The sequence below is a fragment of the Alosa alosa genome, chromosome 17, assembly GCF_017589495.1.
Source record: "Alosa alosa isolate M-15738 ecotype Scorff River chromosome 17, AALO_Geno_1.1, whole genome shotgun sequence".
Lineage (NCBI taxonomy): Eukaryota > Metazoa > Chordata > Actinopteri > Clupeiformes > Clupeidae > Alosa > Alosa alosa.
The window spans coordinates 4549766-4573083 of NC_063205.1; the positions used below are offsets into that span (position 1 = coordinate 4549766).

The following is a 23318-nucleotide window of genomic DNA, read 5'->3' on the forward strand; positions in this document are numbered from 1 at the left end:
GAGCGCAGAGGAGAGGGGATGCTGTGCAGGTCAGCCAGCTCCACAGAGCGCTGATATATGCCCCAAAATGCTGACCTGTCACAAGCCGCCGGGGAGCCTCGCTGAGCCAGCAGCGTTTTACCTCACAGGAATCTGAATGCAGAATCATCAGTCTCTCTCTCGCTCTCTCACACACACACACACACACACACACATATATATATATATATACACACACACACACACACCTAGTCACTCACACACATATAGACCTACACACACTGTCATCTCTTGTGTATCTCTGAATTTGTTATAGCCTGTTCTATTATCATAATTTTCTAACATAGACATCAGTATGACATGTGTGAATCTGTGTGGTCCTTTAATCAGAAGACTAGTGAGCGTGCCTGTAAAATGATCTGTCCAGAAACATGTGCAAAGTGTTATAGCAATACATAACAAACAGCAGCGGGATCAGTGTGTGGGAAACTTTCATAACCAGTGATGGCTCACACGGCGCTGTTGCATCACCTGCATCATCTGTGAGAACAGTGAGAGGTCAACCCATTTAACCTGTTGCCAGGGGTTCCTTGGATGTCTTTAAATACAAAACAGTGGTGCTTTGAAATCACCCTTGATGTTTTAGATTTCATGTCTTTCAGCTGCACACAACTTGGATCTGTTTGTCTATTATACAACTCCCACTAGGTGGTCAGTCACAAGAGTGTGTGAACTCCCCTGCTGAACTGTGATACGATTTCAAACAGGAACAGTTTTATTCTCAATCTTGTGCGGGGATGCCTTCCAGATAAAACAAAACCATATGAATTAATATTGGTCAGGAAATGAATTGCCTTGATAACACAAACTCAGACGTCTGCTACACATTAACTTCTTAATAAGCAGAATAGAAGCCTGTATCCCAGAAGTACATGTTGTAGCTACTGTGCTCTTTCATACCGCTGCTTTGAACCCTTTTTCAGACTAATTTGTGCACTTCTTCAATTAGACCACACCAAAATAAAAACATACACAATGCATTACTATACTCCTGAATCTATCAAAATGGTAAACAAAAATGCTGAACTATTTAATCAGGTTCAAAACAGGAAATGCATGGCTCTATTCCTTTATTTATTTGTGTGTTTTTTCTGGGTTATGAAAACCACTCTGTTCAATCGCAAATCTGTGAGATCCTCATCAGCCTTGACCGCAAAGATTGCACGCAAACAGGTACAAACAAAGTAATAAAGGAGATCAAAGCTTTTCTCATTGAATTCACTAAGTGTATATGTAAGATCAGCCTAGACACACACAGACACAAACACACCAGCTAGTTCAAAGAATGACGCATCAATCTATCTCACTTGTCTACGAAATCGCTTCAAAGTGCACAAGGATGGCCGAGTGAATGCCACTCCCTCTGATGTCTAGGCAGTACAGTCCTGGTAAGAACTCATTACACTGAACTGTTTAGCTTTACAGAAACGCTTTCAAGAGTTCAGAGACAAACCAAAAAAACAACTGTAAGAATATATGGACCCTTTCAACAATAAAAACAAAAACAATGCTTGAACATTCTATTTGGGTCCCAATCTACTTCCTCTGCATTAAGATAACATATGGAATGTTAAAAAGGAAGTCTTGTGGGGCCAACTATGATGCTGATAATGGAACTCTCTTGAAAGGGTCCATAGGCTGACTAGAGCAGTTTGCAATAGAATGTCGTTCCACCCCAAATGAAACGGTTTGAGTAAGCAACATGTATATGGGTCATGTTGTGATTGAGAGGTCAATTTGAAACTTATGGAGTGAATATAGTCACAGGTTTGTCCAACTTTATTGATGGTGTTTCGCTGTGGAGCTCCGAGTAGGCAAAGCGTGTAGCCACAACAGAGAGGACGAGAGGGAAGGAGGTGACCACATCACACACAAAGTCCTGAACGAAAGCACATGGCACAGCTGCACCTCAGTCAGAGTCCAAGTCCCAGAGTGGGAGGAGATGGGGTGAACCTGTGCCAGAGAGACAGGGGGGGTTGTTCTCTCTCTCTAGCTCCCTCTCCACCACCAGGGAGCTTTACCTGAGGGGCTCCATCTGAACAAGGTCTTGGGTCTCACTTTGGGTCAGTTCCACTTCCTCTTCCGCTTGCCCAAAGACATATATGCACTGAGCACCGACATCCCAGCATGCTCTGGGTGAGTTGGCAGTGTCCTTGTGGTCACCATGGCCTGAGTGAGACCACATGCACCACAGCTGAGCATTACTGGCAGAGCACAACCACAACAAAGCAGAGGGAAGAGCTATGCTGCACTCAGTTTAAGATTTACCAGTCAGCTTCAGTGGGCTTTCAGGGCATATATAACTGTTCCCCAGGGATTTACTCCATACATGGCATACAGAGTCTAATTTAAAGTTCAGGTTATATATATGTTCAAAAACCTCCGACCTTACTCATGAGTTGTTTCAAATGAGTTGTTTTAAGAGTATGTTTCACTGAAAAAGAATTATTACGCAGACAGTGGAGGGTAAATAAGGGGGAATTGAGAGATTACATCTGCAGTTGAAAGCTCCGGTTCAAGGATGTGTTACAACAAGCTCTTAACCCAACTCTTGGAGCAGTCTGTCAAGCAACTACAAACAAAGCAGCTCATTGCCATGAGACATGCACCATCTGAGATAACATCTTCACATAGGGGCTAGGTAATTCAACACAATGCGAGTAGAACATCATAAGAACTTTTCCCCTATAAAAACATCTTCATCTTTCATGTTTTCTTTATTTAATCTCAGTAAATTTCCATTTCTTCCAACTTTCCTTTTTTCTGGGCTATGCTGCCATCTGGTGTTCATTCTAAAACCAACAGAGCTGCTGTTTTCACTGCCCTTTGATGAGGGACAAAGGAGGAAAATATTACTAGCTGCTTGGTTACAAACACAATAAGACCTCTTATTAAAACAATTAAAAGGTTGGCTTGGCTTGAAAAACAATGTTTCCTCCTAGAGACAGGGCAGCAAAAACAACTTACACTCAGAAAATGAGACAGATTTGACCACTGTTCCATGGGCCAGTTCCTGGTATAAAATTGGCATGAATTGAGGCAGTTTAGTTCAGTGAGGGCCATATTGTCCAAAGCGTCATTCAGCACATGACATGCTATTTTGACAAGACATGCTGCTCATGAGGGGCCAACACAGTGCTTTAGCGCCCCCTTGTGTTCAATCCAGAAATTAAAAATCAGAGGTCCTCATGCTCCGCAGGCTGATCCTCAGACGATTGCTGATTCTCCTCTAAGAATAAGAAGAAAGAGAGGTCATGAGTCCAATGCAACTTCCTGTGAGAATCATACAACTAATCAACAAAAACAAAATGAATCTGACAACACTTTTACTTTGCTCTCTGAGTATTTAAGAAAATGGCATTATAGCTAAATTAATTGTTGGCTCAGAATGTTTTAAGAATGCTCAATGCACAACATCATGTCTAATTGCTGGTGCTTAAGATATGAAATGTCCTTGACAACAAGGAGACCAAATTGCAGAACATTTACACCAGAGGCAGAATTTAGCCTGGACTCAATTTTACAAAAGTAATGGGACATTACAAGTTAGCATGGAGATTTATTCTGTGCAGTTATCTGTGCCCAGACCATAACAGCCGGGCTTGTGTTACCTCAGGCGTGTTATCCTGATGACACTCAAATTGGACAATGTGTTTTAAGTTATTCCATGTTCTTGTGTGTATCTTCCTTAATCTGTACAACCCTTTTTCCAAAAAAGTTGTGATGCTGTGTAAAATGTAAATAAAAGCAGAATGTGATCTGCAATTCTTACAAACCCATAGTTAGTTGTAAAAAGCACATAGACAACATATCAAATGTTGAAACTGACACATTTGATTATTTCATGAAAATTATTAAGGCTGGAAAAGTTTAAAGAAAACATGGAGTAAGATTTCAGAACTAGAAAACGCAATTCCAGGGAATTACCAGTGCATGAAAATGCAAAACATATGGTGTGAAATATATTGTTAAAACAGATGATGTGCTAATTGGCAACCAACATGATGAGGTTTAATATAGTTGGAATGACTGAACTAGGTAGATGAGGTTTAATATAGTTTGAATGACTGAACAGTTAAATAGGTGGATAGTTTAATGGTTAAATTATTTAATAGGGAATTATTGTAGCATGGACTTTTATTTTGAAACAGTTGTGGACAGAGGAAACAGTTGAACAGCATGTGTAGTCTTAAGAAAACGAGGGGCCGTTTATACGAGAACGATTGCGAAGGAAGACGACAAAATATTTTATCATAAGTGCCTTTCGTTTACACGGAGACCCCGCCAAAGGGGCTTGAAGACGCAAAAATCTGAAGACTCCTTCCAGAGTGTAGAGTTTTGAAGACGACCCAGGTTGCGTCTCCGTCTAAACCAAAGATCCTTGATTACCTCTCTGGCTAAACTGTCAACTGTAAAATATTTTGTCGTCTTCCTTCGCAATCGTTCTCGTATAAACGGCCCCTGAGACTGTATGCTTAAAGCCTGAGAAACTGACAGTTGATCCAGGTAGCCTGGCCACCTGGCAGAAGATTCTAATTGCTGTGATGTCATAAAGGCCAATGTTAAGTCTATGGGGAAATTTTAATAGTTTTTAATTAATAGTTTAAAAAGTATAAAAGTTAAAGATGAAAAATACACAGCACTCATGTCCTAAGTAAGACCTACGTAACATAGTTTGAATGAAGTTTCTACGTTAAACGGTTGAAGCTGCATTAAATGCGTTAGAACAAGAATAAGAAGCCTAGGAAGAACAGTACAGTGCATTTCCATGCACTGTAATTAGGTTAACTGGCACCATGATTGGGTATTCAAAGTGTAGAAGACAAAGTCTCAGAGAGTCTCTCAGAAGTAAAGATCACTTTGTGAAAACCTGTGTGGGCAATATGAGAATAATGCTCCTCAATATGACTTCATCATCTATAGTACATAACATCATTAAAATATTCCAGAGATTTTTTTGTAAACAAGGGACAGGGCTGAAAAACAGTTTTGGATGACTGATTTTCAGGGCCTCGGATGATACTGCATTAAAAACAAATGTCTTTTTCAGAGAAGACATTTATTATTTCAGGAAAACAATGCCAAACTGCACTCTGCACTTATTACAACACTATGGCTCCATAGTAGAAGAGTCCAGGCGCTAAAATGGCCTGTCTGCAGTCCAGACCCGTCACACTGGGTGCATCAAGGAACCAAAAAAAAGTATGATTTCAGAGTCCAAAGACCGCAGACTGTTGAGCAGCTGAAATTCTATGTCAGACAAGAATGGGACATTTCATTCTCAAAACTGGTGTCCTCCGTTTCCAAATACTTACAGACTGTTGTGAAAAGAACAGGGGAAGCAACACAGTGCCCTGTCCCAACTTTTTCTGAGACGTGTTGCTGGCATCAACTTAAAAACATATTCTTTCCAAAAAACAATAAAACAATCTCTGTCTTTGCACCATTTTCAATTACATAGGGTTTACATGATTTGCATATCATAGCATTTTTTTTCTACACAGCGTCCCAACTTTTTTGGAAATGGGGTTGCTTTAGCTCAGTGGTTCTCAAAGTGTGGGGCGGGCCCCACTAGTGGGGAACAGAGACATGACAGGTGGGGCGCGATGAACAAGAGGGATTTTTTTTTTTGTGCCCATCTTTAATAATGCCTTTATTTTTTTGACAAGGAAGATCACACGCCACACACCAACATAGGAGTCATAAGCAGACCGACATACGAATTAAAACATCAGATCCTGCGGACCGAGACGGGAAATGTACCGTGGAACCAAAATGCTATTATAACCAAAATAATATTTTAACATTACCATTTTGCCGGGATGATGGAGTCAGGTGGGGCTTGAAAATTCCCCACCTCCAAAGTGGGAAATGACAGAAAAAGTTTGATAACCACTGCATTAGCTCATGTTTAAGTGTCACAATTACATATTGCCAGAATGGTATTGTTTGGCATGGCAGTGGGTAATGTTTTAATTCCTGACAATGAAGACATTAAAAACCTACTTTACAATATCGATACTTACCTAATGTGGCAGCTGGATTGCAGGCTCCATCCTCTTCATGGAAACCTTCAGCACACTGGCACTTGTAGCTTCCAATGGTATTGAGGCACTCTTGGTGCTCCTCAGCGCATACAGATTCAGGCTGATCACACTCATTCATATCTGCCAACATAACATCTTATTTTAATTTAAACATCTAAACCTCTACTATGTTCCATGCTATGTAACTCCTGTAACTGTAGAGTCACAAATGTAAATGATTAGGTGCTTACCGGTGCATTTGTCTTCCTCCTCCATGAAGCCTTCCGAGCAGGCTAGACACTGGTCAGGACCAGGCCCTTTACAGCCAGAACACACCTTGTCACAAGCTGCAAAAATATAGGACAAAACATTTGATCATATCAGTATGTAGATGCAAGTATACTACACAAGACAGTTGGAGAATTGGGGTGGTGGCAGCGCAGTGGTTAACCCTTAAAGAAGTACAGTCACAGGAATGTTGGGAAATTAACGTTCTAAAGAATATCTGGGTTCATTGAATTCAACATAGAATTTTAGAACCTTCAAAACCTTCAATGGTTGCGGAACTTAGAATGTTCAAAAACCTACACCTTTAAAGGTTAAGGAGCATGTAGTAGCCTGAAAAGTTGTGGGTTCAATTTCTGCATTCCACCGTTGTGACCTTGAGCAAGACACTTAACCCCAAGTTGCTCCAGGGACAATGGCCCTTGTATGACATATGTAAGTCACTTTGGATGAAAAGTGTCTGCTAAATGAATAAATGTAAAAGTAGAAAATAATACTAAAATACTTAAAAGTGCAACACATCTTACCTTTACAGGAGTAAGAGCCTGGAGTGTTTAAGCAATACTGATCCTCTTTACATGAGGAGGAATCCTCAGTACACTCATCAACATCTTTAAAGAAAGACCTTGATTATTATAATGAACTACTGGAAGAAAAACTATTTTTTGTGTTCTCAATGTCCATCATTTTGCAAGAACCAATGATTTTCCTACCAATGCACGCCTCATCATCATCCTCCTCCCATCCATCTTTGCAGTCATCACAGTCCTTATTGGTGGGGCCTGTGCAGATCTTACAAGAGGTATGACACTCTGTGGAAGAGCAGTTCTTAGACTTGAAACTAAACAAAGTTGAGACATTTCCTTTACAAATACATTTTAACATGATCTGTGACAGAAGGCCAACACTTAGCCTATTTGAAAATGATTGGATCTATGCATTTCTGTTCATATTATAGTGTTCATATTGATTGATATAGTAATTATTAGATGTGAGCGCACTGGCCAGTGGTTCTGACAGCTTAGAAGGAGAGAAGTAGCATTCAAAATTGTTCTAGAACAGGGATCTTCAACCTTTTTCAGTCCAAGGACCCTTTCGCTGAGAGAGACACAGGGAGCACTTGAGATTGAGAAGTATCCAAATCTTACGATAGAGGTTATGGGCAATGTTTTGAGATCATCCAATCAGAGTGCTAGCAATGAATCACATGACCATCTGTGAGCTGAATTGTCAACAAAGATGGCAGCGTCATGATAGTGAAGCGAGCTTTCCTTTACTGTATATGGAAGTGAGGGAAAAGAGAGGCTTCTTATATCTACTCCGCTAAGTGTTTATGTTGAAACCCAAAATGGACATTTTACTTCACCAAATGCTTAAAAAGCCAACTAACATCTATTTATATGTGCTGAGGTTGTTAAGAAGACATTGTTTTTCCCCCAATAAACTGTTAGCTACCATTGCTCCACTGAGATTGAATGGGATTTAGCTAACTAGCGGTGGTTGCTAGTTGTCTGTTGCCCTCAATAGTTACCCTGTGTATCATCATCTTAACAGTTAGCCATCACAATTTATTAAGGAAGGACAAAGAATTAAGCTTGAGTATGGATGCAATATCTCATAGCCTACCTAGTGAGAGGCCTGACCCTGGTGAGTGGCACAGATTCTGGGGCAGATGGAGGTCACATGTTTTGACGCAAGGCAGCTAAATGCTGCACATGACATGTTCCTATAGTGATCACATGATTGCATGAAGACTCATAGGTAGCCTATATGTTATTTTATCAACTGTCACCCCACCTCATTACCAGTGCAACACTCACCCCCACCATCACTTGATATTGCACCCCTCCCCCACATGGTGACCACGAACAACGAGGTGACAACGACCTCAGTCGTCAACAGCCATCAGACACAGACCCCAGATGCTGCCCCCCTCCCCCCCCCCCCTCCATCATCACTGCTGTTCAGGCTATCGCACCTCTCCCCCACATGGTGACCACGAGTAGTGCGGCAACAATGGCTTCAGCCAACGGCCATCAGTCTCTAGCCACACGACAACCCTCTCAGAAGCACCCCTCCTCCTCCTCACCCTCCACTCCCCCCTCCTCCCCTCATCCCCCATCATTTCAGCTGATCAAGTAAGTTATCTTTTATAAAAAAACTTCATCCTCGTAAGGCAGCCGGGCCTGACAGACTGTGTCCAAGGCTGCTCAAGGCCTGTGCTGCTGAACTGGGGGAACCACTGAAGCACATCTTCAACTGGAGTCTACGTCTCGGACAAGTTCCAACACTGTGGAAGACATCATGTCTCACCCCCGTCCCCAAGAAACCACACCCCAGTGAGCTTAATGACTTCATAATAATAATAATAATAATAATAATAATACGTTTATTTTATATAGCGCCTTTCTCAAACCCAAGGTCGCTTTACATAGGAACACTTCAGGCCTGTCGCTCTAACATCACATGTGATGAAAACAATGGAGCGACAGGTCTTAGGCATGCTCAGACCCCAGCTACGCCATGCACTAGACCCGTTACACTTTGCATACCAGGAGAAAGTGGGCGTGGACGATGCCATCACTTATCTTTTACACAGGACACATTCTCACCCAGACAAGGGGAAAAGTGCTGTGAGAATCATGTTCTTTGATTTCTCAAGTGCATTTAACACCGTCCAACCCCTCAGACTGGGGTGCCGTTTACACAACGCCGGTTTTTGTGAAACCGGTGAGGTTTTGTTTGCGGTTACGCCTTGCGTGTACACGACTCCGGCAGTTTAGGAGACTGAAACCGATAGCTTTTGAAACCGGCATCCGAAATGGGAACTTTTGAAACCGCCGGCTAACTTTCCCCGTGTTCACTACTGTTTTACTGCTACACTGTTTTTCATGCTATATTAGCACACATGATCAATGGCTGCGGTCAGGCTTCTGCTACAATACTGAATGAATGAATGGCTATAACCCTATTACCTCAACCTGTTCTTGCACTGAAATAGTTTTTTATTTTAGCTTGTCTCCATTATACTTTACTCTCCTATTTGTCCATATTTTCTATGCTGGTCTCTAGACCTTACTCTTGCACTGTTGCACTATTGGACTAAGGACTATGGTTGGACTACTGTTTGCACCTTCACCATTCACTCCCTTTAGCACCTTACCAGTCCCGGCCCGGTCACTTAAAGCGTCTTATGCTTGATCACCCTCAAGCACATTGGACTTTCTTAATTTAATTTATATAGTGTATTTAGTATTTCGTTTTGTTAGTTTTCTTATCTTCTACTGTCTTTATTGTACAGTGGAGTTTAGTTATATGTTTATACTTATATTTACCATTTCTGCTGTAAGTGCATCTTGTGTGTGATGTCTGTATGCTACTGAGACCCTTTCCCCCTTGGGGAATTTCCCCCTTGGGGATCAATAAAGTATCTATCTATCTATCTATCTATCTATCTATCTATCTATCTATCTATCTAGCAGAGGTGGCAATAATTCTGAGGGGTACTGTAAAGCATCTTTTCTCCGTTCTGTTTATGCTTATGTAGGACGTTTTACATTTTTGGAAGGGGAAAAAAAAAAATGCTTCAGATGAAATAATTTGGCGGACCCCCTGTAGTACCTCCGCGGACCCCTAGGGGGCGCTGACCCCAGGTTGTGGGGTGTGCAAGTAAACACATTCGTAAACACAGCCTTATTCTTTAAAGCTGCTGCAAAGTGACACTTGCAGTTATTTTACCTTAAACATTTAAATTCAGTTAGTCTCAAAGACTTTCAGCAATGGTGGTTTGAAACCAATAAAGAAACAGGTGTCCCAGCATGCCATGTTTTCCCCTGAACATGTCACATGGACAAGGTGGTGGTTGTGGGGAATTTCCTACAGTGACTAACCATGTCTTCTGGACATTAGAAAGATGTTCTATTTCTGATAGAAAACGGCCCCTTAAACTAAGAAAGATGAATGTACCTGTACAAAGAGAGAATGTGTCATTTTTTTCCTCATTGAAGTATCCATCAGTGCAGTCTAGACAGAGTTCCCCTTTGTATCCAAGGTTGCAATTGCACTTGCCATTGCCTCCTCTTGTCCCTTCACCATCACACTGGCCATTACCATGACAAGGTTTCTCTGATCCTCCAACACAGCCTGATCAGGAAACAGACCATTATCAGAGAAACACGATCACGGTCATTTTGAGATGTATTACTGTTTTGTTAAAACATTATCTGTACAAACTGATATTAACATTGATGTGCATATGACAATAAAGACAAGCATTTGGACACTAACATTACATGCAATAACCACACAAGGCGACTTTAGGTGGGCCTATCACAACAAAGCACATTTTTATACATTTAAAATACTGAGATACATTTATAGTTTACACCTGCAATCTTTAATCAGCACAAACTGTGCTGCTGTTGATCCTTGCCAGGAAAGTTGATGGATAAAACTCATAACAAACTGTTTTGAGTGTGTTTTCTTCAGACTATGCAACAGGGAAATCACTAGCTAATTTGCTGCTAGTCATGCCCAGCTCCCTGGTTATCCCTGGGCAATGGTGATGAAATACAAATGATATAACAGTCTTCAAGCATCACCATAGATGATAGATTATGCACAACAAATGTTTTCCACCTAGGAGCTGTAAGTCTTTTGTTTCATGTTCATTAAAGGGTTTCTACATGATTTAACAAGTGTAAAGCCTTTCAAGACCTTTTAAGACCGGTATGAATGAAATGTAAAGCCTATTCTACAACGATACTAAATATTGTGTGTCCCAATGTAAATAATCTCAAGTGAGTCCCAGTATTACCAGCAGAGTAAATAAACGTGTACTTCTTTCCAGGCTACAACGCATCAGTTATCAGTTTGACATTGTCAGTTTGACCTTTTGCTGTACCATTCAGAGACACAACTACAATACTGAACCACTACAATGTATGTCGCTAAAACAAAAACCGTTTAAAATGTGAATATAAATAAAAAAAAAATATATATATATATATATATATATATATATAGACACACACACACACACACACACACACACACACATACATATATATATATATATATATATATATATATATATATATATATATATATATACACACACACACACACACATTTTCAGATGTAAATGAATGTCTAGTTCCTGTTGTGATATACTCTACACTACTTGTGTGTTTTAAGGCCTACCATTGCAGTCTGGGCCAAATGTTCCGCTAGGACAGCATACTTTGATGGTCTCAATGCAAAACCATTTGAAAAGGTCAGGGTGCTTGGTTTTCCTGAAGTGAAGGAGATATCATTTTAATATGAATGATTAGGCATATGGCATTAACTACAATAATCCAATGAAACATAAGGAAGAATGGTCTAGTCAATAGTAGTATGAGAAATCTGAACACATTCCAACCTCTTGAACCACCAAGCTTCAAACTGGTCTTCGTGCTCTTCGACCATCTGATTGCATTCAAAGCTGCTGCTGTCACACAGACCTTCAAGAATCTCCACCAGACGGATCTCACTGGATAGGGGAAAGAGTGCACAATGTAGTATAACAGCAAAATTATGCAATATCCAGCTATATCAGAGAACTTATAAGAACTACAAATGCTTGACCTATGAAAGAGCATTACTTTACCTGGTCTCATATTTTGACAATTTCCTCTCCTCCCATGCTGTATTTCCACCACCAAAATTCTGCTTAACCGTTCTATCAAAACCCTTCAAAGTATGGGGTCACAATTCAAAAGTGTTAGAAAAACACTTCACATCCAGAATAGGTATCTTTTCAGTGTGACTTCATACTGATGGTCAATGTTAGGTCAATATGACAAAGTCATTGCATAGTCAGCCTTACCTTGTTGAAATTGTCTGTAATCTGTCTGCATGTTGAGCAAGAACTTTTTAGATCTTTAGTGTACATGTAATGCACTTGTAAAACTAAAATTACTACATAAAATGAAATAATCGATGTCCTGGTGGGCATTTTCCCATTCAATTTCGCTAACTATTAGCTGATTAGCAAACTGTCTCAAACGTAACCACCACGCTAGAAACCCTGATATAACATAGTTTTGTCAGCGACTAAAACATATTGACGTCTTGGCGAAGAAACATCCGTTAAAGCAGCTACAATGAATATCCCAAGGCAATAGGCAAGGCTTTATAGTAAAGTAAATTTACATGCCGGTTGAAGAAAAAGCCACACACAATTTCGATTTCCGCGTCAGCTTGTGATTACGATTGTGGCTCCTTTTGATTGGTCAAGTTCATACATCAGTCATTTTGTAAGCCAATGTAACATCGCCACGCGCGGGACAACTGTGTTAAATCAAGTGAAAACTTAAGGTCGCAGTATCACTTAAATGCACGATAAGGAATTCTTTGTTTACTCTCGGTTGATCGTTTATAAGTGTATCCATGAATGAAATGACTTTACTCAATGAAAGGAGATTTTGGGCGACCTATCCTGACAAAACAACGCAATGTGAAGAAATGCTTAGGCCTATGCTATTTTTTACAGAACTAGTCCATGTATTGTCATCTCCAAATTGGGTATCTGGTCATTATCACTTTGTTCGTGTTCAGTAGGAGAGCTAAACGTAAACGATTTTTTCAAAGGGAAGGTCTTTTTAAAAGCGTTTTCAGGAGGCAGAACTGCGCATGTGCTTACTTCCTGTATTGAAAAGTCATGGCAGAGAAGAGGAGCGTGTCTGAGCGACCACTGTTGTTTTTGATTGTTTTTATTGTGTTGCTACATTTAGTAATATGTCCCTTTACAAAGGTCGAAGAAAGTTTCAACTTACAAGCAATACATGATGTTTTGTATCACAGATTTGACTTAGAAAAGGTAAGTTACTAGAGAAACTGCCAACTAGGCTATTTGACTTTACATCGGTGTAATTTTGGTAGTAGTAGTTAGCCAACTAGCTGGGATATAACGTTTTCAATGGCACATCACCAAAGCTGATGTAGGGGAATTCATTCTAAAACCCTAAAATCATTTCGCCAGCCTACTTCATACTTTCCAAATTCAATGCCAGCGCTAACCAGTGGAGATGTGTCTCTATACAGTATGCTTTACAAAGTGCATTGAACAAAGCCGGGTTAAATTGAGAAGAGTGTCAATACAGATCACAAAGGTAAAGTTCCATGAACTGAAGTTAAGTCAGTTGTTTTTCTTTTCTCACTTATAGTATGACCATCTCGAATTTCCTGGTGTTGTTCCACGGACATTCCTGGGACCACTGTTTATTTCAGCACTTTCATCTCCACTGGTGTATACACTTCATTTTCTGGATGCACCAAAATTCTACACTCAAGTTATTGGTTAGTGTCTTTGTGAATATCAGCCCTTCATGGCATTGTGAGAGAAGACCGTGTTAAACTATATTTGGCTAAACCTCACTTCATGTCTACTTTTTAGTGAGAGCCATACTGGGGATGTGTGTGGTTTCTGCTCTCTGGCGCATGCAAATTGAAATTCGGAAGCAGTTTGGGACCACTGTTGCTGGATTGTTTTGTCTCATCTGTACATCACAATTCCACCTGATGTTTTATGCCACCAGGCCTCTACCAAATGTTTTTGCTCTGCCTATAGGTAAATATTTTCAATATACTGTAACTTGCCACCATCATCTGATTTACCCACTGACAGGCTTAAGCATATTTTAATTCCCATTGTCCTTTTAACCTTGTAGTTGTTCTGGCATTCACGTCATGGATGGCACAGAAGCATGGTCCCTTCATATATCTCTCAGCGTTTGCCATCATCGTGTTCCGCTCTGAGCTTAGCCTCCTCCTAGGATTAATGCTACTTATGTCACTGCTGAGTAGAAGACTGACTGTACCACAGCTGTTTTACTTCGCCATACCTGCTGGCATTCTGTCATTAAGTGAGTACTATGTGAAAAGTTGACTGCTGCAAATTATCATGTTTTCTATTTCAAAACTAAAACTATCAAACTGTATTTGAACCAAATGGCATTTTTTTTCCCTTACAGGTCACACCATATGTGTTGACTCTGTATTTTGGAAGCAAATACTCTGGCCTGAGGGTCAAGTTCTGTGGTACAACACAATCTTAAACAAAAGTTCCAACTGGGGAATATCCTTTTGTTCTTTTTACTGTTTTTAGTGATGGATTGCTACACGACCATTTTGTTCATGTTATTGCAATTTCACCCAAATGTTTATTGGTTTTAGCTGTTGACTTCACCTTAACTTTGATCCCCTCAGTAAACCTCACCATTTCTGTGGTACTTTTACTCGGCTGTTCCTCGGGCCCTGGGCAGCACGCTGCTCTTTGTTCCTCTGGGTCTCTTTGACAGACGGATGCAAACGCTGTTGATTCCAACTGTTGGGTTCATTCTGCTGTACTCTTTCCTGCCTCACAAGGAGCTTCGCTTCATCATCTATACCTTCCCTGTGTTTAACATCGTGGCTGCCCGGGGCTGCTCCTACATGTGAGAGGAAAACCTTTAATTTCTGAATTTATAGGGACATTTCAAACAGAATCAGTGTTTAAATGTTTTGTTAGACAGTCAATCGTAGTTTAGTTGTTTATGTATAATTGGAGTTCTTTATGTTACAGTTTGAACAACTACCACAAATCCTGGTTGTATAAAATTGCCTCCCTTATTGTGGTTGGTCAGTTAATGATAAATGCTGCCTACACAAGCCTATCCCTGTGTGTTTCCCATCACAATTATCCTGGAGGTAGAGCCTTGATGGAGTTGCACACATTAGTCCCTGCCACATCAGGTCAGTGCTGAATTTCCCACAAATTGTGTCTGTCTGGGAGGAGGTTGTTCAGCATCTGTGGAGAGAGCTCTGCTCAAATTAGTTTTCTGTGCATCCTTTTTAGAGGTCTCTGTACATATTAATGTACTTGCTGCGCAGACAGGAGTCTCCCGCTTCTTAGAACTGAATGAGAACTGGAAGTGAGTAATCTGTTTTGTTATTACATAGTTCTACATCAGCTCTGTTATAGTGATATGTCTGATAACTTATTTGTGTACATTTTGTCCGTAATATGGATGTGATACATATGTGACAATTTTTTATTCAAACCTACTAATTTGACCGGTATTGTGCTGTAGCAAGCAAAACGGTTTGTTTTACCACCATAGTATTTTGAAAGTCTTGCTTAGTGTGGTGAAGTGAGTGGGATTTAGCGAGTGCTTCTATCTGAAGTGACAGGGTCCCATAACGTTCAGGTAGCGATCCTGGGTCCATTGTTTCTCAGGTGGCAACACTACTGTTGCTAATAATTATTAGTCAGCCATTCCATATGTAATCAAATGAAATGGGTATTGGCTAAAACATCACATTTTGGACTGCCTGATAATGCACGCTTGTTAAATTATTGTTTAATGTTTTTGAAACTAATTCTATTCAGATACAGCAAAAGGGAGGACATTGTACCAGGAGATTCACAAATGAAGACCTTTTCTCATATCTTGATGGAGGCCAACTCAACCCAGATAGCATTGCTCAGAGACTCACATCAGCCATTGACTTTTGTTCAAGGGTACAATAATGTAAAGTTTAATTTCTTTAGCTTCCCCCCTTTCAGTATTAAGATGGACAACAAACTGGTGCTATTACAACGCGTAAAAGATAAACTTAGCTGAATGTTTGTAGAATAAATTACTCATTTTGTAGAATGTTGTAGAATTTTGTTGGCTTGATAGTTTTAAACTAAAGGGAGCATTCCACCTTCTTGTCACAAGACGCAACTGAATGTGACATCTTACCAATTATTTATCACGTAATTAACCAAAGCAGGCTGCTGTATACATTGAGCCAAGGAAGGTAGGGATCCACTGTAGCCGGAACTGATATTTTCATGCTTTAATAGCAAGTCTTAGTGTGTGCTGTTCTTGTCAAAAGTTGTACAATGCTGAAGGAACAGAGAACAGAAGGTTCTCAAAATGTTTATGTATCCTGTTTTTCTTGTTACAATGTCATCTTCAGTTTTTATTTTCACACTCAGGGTCGGTACCACAGAAACAAGATGCATTATAATATTGGGAAACTAACCTGTAATCTGTGCAGAATCATCATTCTATCATTTCCACTTTCATGACAAAAACAGCACATTTTATAGACCTAATCTTGTATGTGGATCTTACCTACCTTTTACCATTAGAAGAGGGGGGAAATGTTGGTTTAATAGAACAATGTTTATTTTGCTATTAGTTAACTTAAGATCAGACTGAAAGTCTTTGCAAACCAATAATTTATTACTCAGAGCCTATGGCTCTGAAATATGGACTTTATGGAAAATACAAGGTGATGCTGTTTACAGATTAAATTTTGTTACTTTTGCAGGAAGCTGTGGTTGTGCCATTTATGCCTTAGGCTGATACCTCTAGCAACATCTCTCTGGTCACTGAAACCTTATTCTACATGTGGAACTATCACCTAAACACTTTAATACAATAGTCCATGGCTTTCTTACTTCCAAACCTGTACATGTAGGCCTATATAGTAATTAGTAAGTAACAGTTAAAACACTAAATCAGGGGAAATGTTTTATTTACAAATAATCACAAAATTAGCATTGTTCCAGTCTGAATGTTTATCAAATTCTCTTCAGAAACCATTATTTATAAAATATACAGTACATTTTACTTGACAATAACCCATAATTTAATCCCTCAGAGAAGACCATTGTGCTTGTGAGGCAAATGTTATAAACAAATTGCTTGTCCTGAAAAACATTAATTTACACAGTTCATTAAGAAACATTTCAGTGAGTTTTAAAAGAATCTACCTCTATGACAGTACCATGAGACATAAATTCACAATAAAAGAATTAAATAACAAACAAAACAAAAACATGTTTCAGTCACAGCATTTATATTTTGGGCCAAGAGATATAAAAACACAAATTCAGCATCTAGGCCTATTTTACATTATTTAAACTGAAGACTTGGTTTGCAAATCATTAAAGTATTTACAGCATTTTGACCTGAAGTAGTTCTAAGGCACAAGGAGAAAGAAGACCAAATAAATACAAAATCATAATACAGCAACAAACCATCACCCCTACAGCTAGATACACCAAAACCCCCTCCCTGATACAAATTACTGAGTTTGACATCAACTCCAGTTTGCAGTGTTGCAACAGTAGTACACAAAGAGAAAAAAAAGAACATGATGGAAAAAATGGCAAAAACATTTTAATTATTGAATATGAATCTCCTCATTGTAAAATATTCTTAAGGACCATGTGGTAACTATGATATGATCCTTGACTGGGCACAAACAGGTGTATGAAAAGGTTTAAATCAGAGGAGGTCAAGCAGATTAGTACTGAAAATATATCAAAGGAAGGTTGACCTTTAAAAACAGATGTCCCTCTACATTTTCCAACATTGGTCTGGATTGATTCAGGGCACAATTCATACTCCCTGTGCTGAACAGTGTTTCTGCTGGTGCAACACTAGGGGGGCAGCCCACGTAGCGAACAGCTACTTTAGCCAGCTCTGGCCATAGGTACTTTTTCAAATTCCAATAATCCAGTGGATTGCAGGTTTGATCCAGAATGTTTTCCTCCAAGTACTCAAGAACTGAAATTTCCGAAGCAGGCTTGTCCTCCTGTTTGATTTTGTTCCTGATGTCATCCATGAGAGACCAGAGGTCATCCTTACTTGCAACAGAGCTGTTGGATGGAGCTGAAGCTTCACCACATCCATTGAGAAGAGGCTTTGCTTCATCTGAGGTAGACAGCGAGACCTCAAGTTCTCGGATGAGGTCTTGTTTGCACCGTTCGGCCTCTTCCTCTGAGAACAGTGAGGTTTTGTACCGTGGGTCCAGCATTGTTGCCCAAGTGTATCTTGGGTCATGCAGTGTGGAGGACAGTCTGGTGACCATGGCGTCTTTTAAAGACTTGAGCATGTTGTCTATGCCCATTGTCTCATCAAAAAGCATATCAATTTTTCGATTGAGGATGTGTATGAGAGGTATGACTTGGCCGAGTGTGGCAGTGCGATTGCTCATCTCCCTGCAGGCTACCTCAAAAGGCTTTAAAGCATTGCACACTGACTGCATCACCTCCCATTGATCACAGCTAATCAGTTCCCTGAAATTGCACTCAATGGACATTTCATCAATGGCTTTCTTTTGTTCCACTAAACGTTCAAGCATGAAAAAGGACGTTTTCCATTTGGACGGAACATCCTGGACAAGTTGATTTTCAGGTAACTCGTACGTCTTCTGTAGTTCTGTCAACTTCTCCTTTGCTTTTGCTGAGCGGTGCACACGTTCACAGACTTTGCGAGCAATGCTGAGAATATTCTGAACCATTCTCTGACTCTTTATGGCTTCACTCACGATGAGGTCTATTGTGTGACCAAAACATTGAAGGGTGGCATGACCACAGTCTTCCAAAACATTTCCAATTATCTGGTTATCTGTTACAGTGAATCCGATCCTGAGGCCGGCAGAAGCAATCCATGTATCCCAGAGATACTCAAGCTGCTTATGAATGTTCACCATGTTGTAGTCACAGTCTATCTGAGAGACACTGAGGAGAGCTGAACAATGAAAGTCTTGGCCTTGTGGACGTACACATGATTCATAGGCAACCCAATGAGCTGTCAGTGTCAGATATTCCCTGGTTTGGCTGCTCACCCAGATACTTGCTGTAAAGTGGACAATGCCACCCTCAGCCTCTTTCAGATGTGTATGGACAACTTCTTTCACCCTTTCATACATTTCTGGTATGGCAGTGCTGGTGAAGTAAGATGATGAGGGTAGAGTGTACTGTGGTTGGAGGTATTCCAGCAGTCGATTCAGACCAACATTCTCCACCACTGCAGATGGCTGAAGATCAAGTGCAAGCATTTCTGCTACGAGTTTGGTGATTTTTTTGGCAACCGGGTGGTATTGATCAAATTTCTCAACATTTTCTTCATATGAGGAAGTGTCCATGAGCTCTTGGTTAACTTGAAGTTCAGCAGTTGACACATCACCTGAGTTATTGCTGTTATTTTCAAGATAATGTCCATGAAACCTCTGCATGTGCCTAAACAAGCAACTTGTGCCAAGGTTTGTGGTCTTCTTACCTCTGCTAATTGTGCGGCTACAGTGCAAACAAATCACCTTTGTGGGATCTGCAGAGGAAATAGAAAAATGATTCCACAGCTTTGAAGTCTTTTTGCTGAAAAGTGACAGGGTATTTGATTTTCTCTCATGAACAGGGCTGTCAGTCTCCTTGGCAGGTACTCCCTGTGTGTAGGGTGACTGTGGTGAGGGCTCCTTGTCATATGCATTTTTTTGGTTCCCTAGGACATCCGGGTGTCGTCTCATAAGATGTCTCATCAAACAGCTTGTGCCAAAGTCGCCACGTTTCCCTCGACTAATGACACAGGGACAATATCGACAGAGTGCTTTCAGCTGGTCAACAGGTGAAACAATAAAATGATGCCACACTTCAGATTTCACCCTTTTCATTATTTTCTTGTTTTGCTGGAACACTGAACTCAGATCCTCATTTAAGTTTGGAGCATCAGATGGTTCCTCTGTTAAAGAGGCTGAGGGTAGATTTTCACGTTTCAATCCAAATGACAAATCAAGCAATGACTCCTGCCCTGTATGATATGTGGCATCATCCGATTCCTCCTCCTTAACATATGTATTGATATTCTGTGGCACTTCATCTGATGCTTCAGGAGAACAAGAGGCAAAAGTAGGTTCCTTTTTCACCTCAGCCGAGTCCTGTGCCTTTGTGCGTGACAGAAGTGTAGGTGGTGTTGTGTATGGTGGTGGAATGCTGAAGCCCTGTCCATTTTCCTCTATGACGATGTCACGGTGGGCACGCCACATGTGGCGAATTAGGCAACTTGTTCCCAAGTCCTTTCCATTTTTCCCTCGACTGAACTCATTCATGCAGTGTATGCACACAGCCTTGGAACTGTCAGTAGGCGATAAATAAAAATGCTTCCACACTACTGATCGCCTCCGAGAACTGGAGTTTTTTGGTGTTGATGCCAAACCTCCATCTATCAGATCATCAATGTGGTTGTTGGTGGAATGTGGGGATAAACCAGTGCCAGTGGCAGTCTTGGCGCACTTCTCCAATTTTGGTTTGATTTTTAAGGGTACTTCTTTGGATGATGTGTTGGTGGCTTCTGTTGTGGAGGTTGATGGTGAGGTGTTGTTTTCGGAAGTAACTGTTGTATTAGCTGCCAAGTCTCCATTATTTGGTGATTTTATGGGAGGTATTAAGGATGAGGCAACAGCACTAGAATTACAGGAGGTCTCCCCATCTTGTAACAGCACAGTGGGGTGAGCCCTGCGTACATGTCTCATTAAACAACTAGTGCTTAAGTCTTTTTCATTTTTACCCCTACTAAACTCTTTCATACAGTACATACAAATAGCTTTGGTACTATCTCGTGGAGATATGAAAAAATGGTTCCAGGCAGGAGACTTTTTGCGTGGGTTCACAGGATTCCTTATGGATGTCAGAAGGCTCTGAGTGACAGCATCCATGGCGACATCATAAAGGGTACTTGTGTAGCCACTAAAACCACCATAGTCATCATTATCTCTGCTAACAAAAGGGCCTACAGAAGTATCAAATGGTAACTTTTCCTCCTCTGGCATGCCCTCATCCATTGAATTTGGTTCCTCTTTGATATGCAGTATTGTTTCATTTTCTGGTGGACTTTCCTCATCCACATCACTGTTCTGGTTGTTAGGCCCATTTGGAGAGGTTGGAGAATCCTTATTTTCACTAGACTCCCCAGTGACAGCACCGTCTGATGACTGTCCGTTATCCTGAGAAGATACATCGTTTGATGTGCTCTCAACAGCAGAGATGTCATTAGCTAAAGCTTCTGACACACAGGCAGAGGATTTTGCATCTGTTCCATCGTGAGGTGTGATGCTGTATGATTTAAAAACATAACCTTCTTGACCCTCAATTTTCAGACATGTTCCTTTGACCTCTCGTCTCTTGTCCTCCCCTGTGCAGCCATTACTTTCCAGGCCTACATCACTTTTATGAGAAAGGCCCTCTTCTCCATCCATGTTAGCCGAGCAAGAATCTGCAGGGGGGCTGAATGTTCTCTACTGAAGGTTAATTGTCAAATGTTCAAGAGTCATTAGTGTGGTGGATTTGTATGTTCCTACAGTATGATCAAATCAGTGTTATTCTCCAAATCCACACAGGGCTGGCAACCTCTGCAGTGGTTTGAAGTTGCTCATTTCCTGTAATCCTGAAGAAAAGAAAAAGAAAATATGTTCAGATTAGATCCAATCTTGTCTTGCTTCTTCTCTCACACACAGCTGCCCGTGTGTTATGATGAAAATCAAGTAACACTCAATATGTAGTTCAGGTCATACAAAGGCAAACTTATATTTTCCATTGTTTTCAAAATACCCTTTCATTCTAACACATTCTAGTCAGACATTTAAATGAGAATGTATGCTTTGACTTATGAAATGGGAATGTGATTCCAATGTTAAGCCAGATTTGATTTCCTCAAGTTGGTAAGAAAGAGACACCAGCAGCAGGAAATACAACGCTGTGTCCAAAGACCATCTAAACCGGAACTGTAGCCCATCATCAGAGTTTTTGGACTTGCAACGCCACCCCTCCCCACAACTACTACTACTGCAGTTCATTAACTACCTAGTTATAATATAACTGTAAACATTTACATTACATTTTATTGTAATGTTACAGACAGGAATGCGTGATTTTAGCTTTTGGGGGTGTTGTAAAAGCGACATTTGCGTTGCCCCTTCACCGAGGCATAGCAAACGGTTATCCTAGGGTTAGCTCTCGTGTATGGTACGAGATGGTTTGCGGTCATGTTTACATTACTATATACTAATAGTTATAGGTTAGCAAGCACTAGCTTACCAAATATCATAGTCAAATATGCCCGTTGCTTTTTGACAATGATTACTCAACTTTTCCGGGTTTGCTTGCTACGTTCCGGGTTCTCCTTAAAGACACAGTGCTCACCATAAGGCATTCGCAGTCAGGCTACAGTAACGTTAACATTTAAGATGTCAAACAAAGCATTTCAAGTGACAGCGGCTAAAGGCAATTGTCAGCGTACTTTCACTTTGCTAGGTAAATAACTACATAATGTCTCAACTATTTAAACATATTCGGAAAAACGATAGCCAGTAAGGTACATGAGGAAACCAAGTAAGTTACGGTTATTTCGTTCATGTCGCACAAATAAAATTGTAGCACTCTTAGAAGAACACAGATATTATTACGAGAATAGGCGCTGGGGGGTAATTTTGATGTTGTGGCCATTCCTTGGCGAACATTAGCCACCTAGCTACCAAGCTAATGTTACAAGGCTATCATGGCTAGATACTTGGCGCGTGTTAGACAAAAAAACAAATAGGAACACAAACTACAGGCTAACGATAGATAGCCTAACTGTCACATGGATTTGTAAACGGAGTTTCTCAGACAGAGTAATCCCAACAGATTTACAGCTACGACACGATTAAATGTGACCACAATTAACTGACCACTCAAAAAGCTAACATTAGCTTGTATGGTCCTTTCGACGGCAACGTTAGGCCACACAGGACATAACCTGGTGAGACAGAACCAGATCTTGGCAGCAGAACAGTCTAGTAGAACCAGCTAGGGAACCGGATCAGCAATATACTACAACCGATTTCCATCAAGGAAATAACCTAAAATAAAAGCTTAAAACATGCTTACCTCAATAACCCGTCTCATAATTGTGTTAGGTTTCGGTTCCTAAACAGTTAAAATATCGCATGTGATTGATCCAGGGGGGCAATTAGTTCGTTGCTTTGTCTCCTGTGCACTTAGCGTTAACATCAGTCGGTAGTAGTAGCTCCCCTCAGCGACCGACGGAAGGAACACGCTTTCATGATGTCATAGGGTTTAAGGGTGTCCAATATGGCGACTGGGCAATAAAAAGAAAACAACACATTATA

At 40.5% G+C, this 23318-nt stretch overlaps 3 protein-coding genes across 5 annotated transcripts; 1 reads left to right on the top strand and 2 right to left on the bottom strand.

Annotated features, from left to right (window-relative positions):
- Window positions 1-1795: 1795 nt before the first annotated feature.
- Window positions 1796-12549, bottom strand: creld2 (cysteine-rich with EGF-like domains 2). 2 transcript variants are annotated; one of them, XR_007196293.1, is made up of 11 exons: window positions 12220-12549; window positions 12001-12083; window positions 11773-11883; window positions 11553-11644; window positions 10317-10493; window positions 7064-7162; window positions 6878-6961; window positions 6317-6412; window positions 6066-6206; window positions 3007-3268; window positions 1796-2863 (listed from the first exon to the last, which is right to left on the bottom strand). XR_007196293.1 is itself a non-coding variant. In XM_048267721.1 (10 exons), the coding sequence occupies exons 1-10, from the start codon at window positions 12346-12348 to the stop codon at window positions 3216-3218; spliced, it is 1065 nt and encodes a 354-aa protein (XP_048123678.1). In that variant the 5' UTR covers window positions 12349-12549; the 3' UTR covers window positions 1796-3215. The 2 variants fall into 2 exon arrangements, 1 of the variants encoding a protein (XP_048123678.1); XM_048267721.1 differs by having other exon boundaries at window positions 1796-3268.
- Window positions 12550-12672: 123 nt separating this feature from the next.
- alg12 (ALG12 alpha-1,6-mannosyltransferase) lies at window positions 12673-16696 on the top strand. Of its 2 annotated transcripts, XM_048267719.1 has the most exons (9): window positions 12673-13212; window positions 13559-13691; window positions 13789-13962; window positions 14063-14257; window positions 14366-14469; window positions 14604-14827; window positions 14956-15125; window positions 15229-15304; window positions 15763-16696. In XM_048267719.1, the coding sequence occupies exons 1-9, from the start codon at window positions 13054-13056 to the stop codon at window positions 15995-15997; spliced, it is 1470 nt and encodes a 489-aa protein (XP_048123676.1). In that variant the 5' UTR covers window positions 12673-13053; the 3' UTR covers window positions 15998-16696. The 2 variants fall into 2 exon arrangements, with proteins under 2 accessions (XP_048123676.1, XP_048123677.1); XM_048267720.1 differs by lacking the exon at window positions 13559-13691 and having other exon boundaries at window positions 13129-13212.
- A 191-nt stretch (window positions 16697-16887) lies between these two features.
- zbed4 (zinc finger, BED-type containing 4) lies at window positions 16888-23258 on the bottom strand. Its single transcript, XM_048267718.1, has 2 exons — window positions 23077-23258; window positions 16888-21595 (listed from the first exon to the last, which is right to left on the bottom strand). Exon 2 carries the CDS (start codon window positions 21405-21407, stop codon window positions 17679-17681), a length of 3729 nt encoding a protein of 1242 aa, XP_048123675.1. The 5' UTR covers window positions 21408-21595; window positions 23077-23258; the 3' UTR covers window positions 16888-17678.
- Between the last annotated feature and the right edge of the window lie 60 nt (window positions 23259-23318).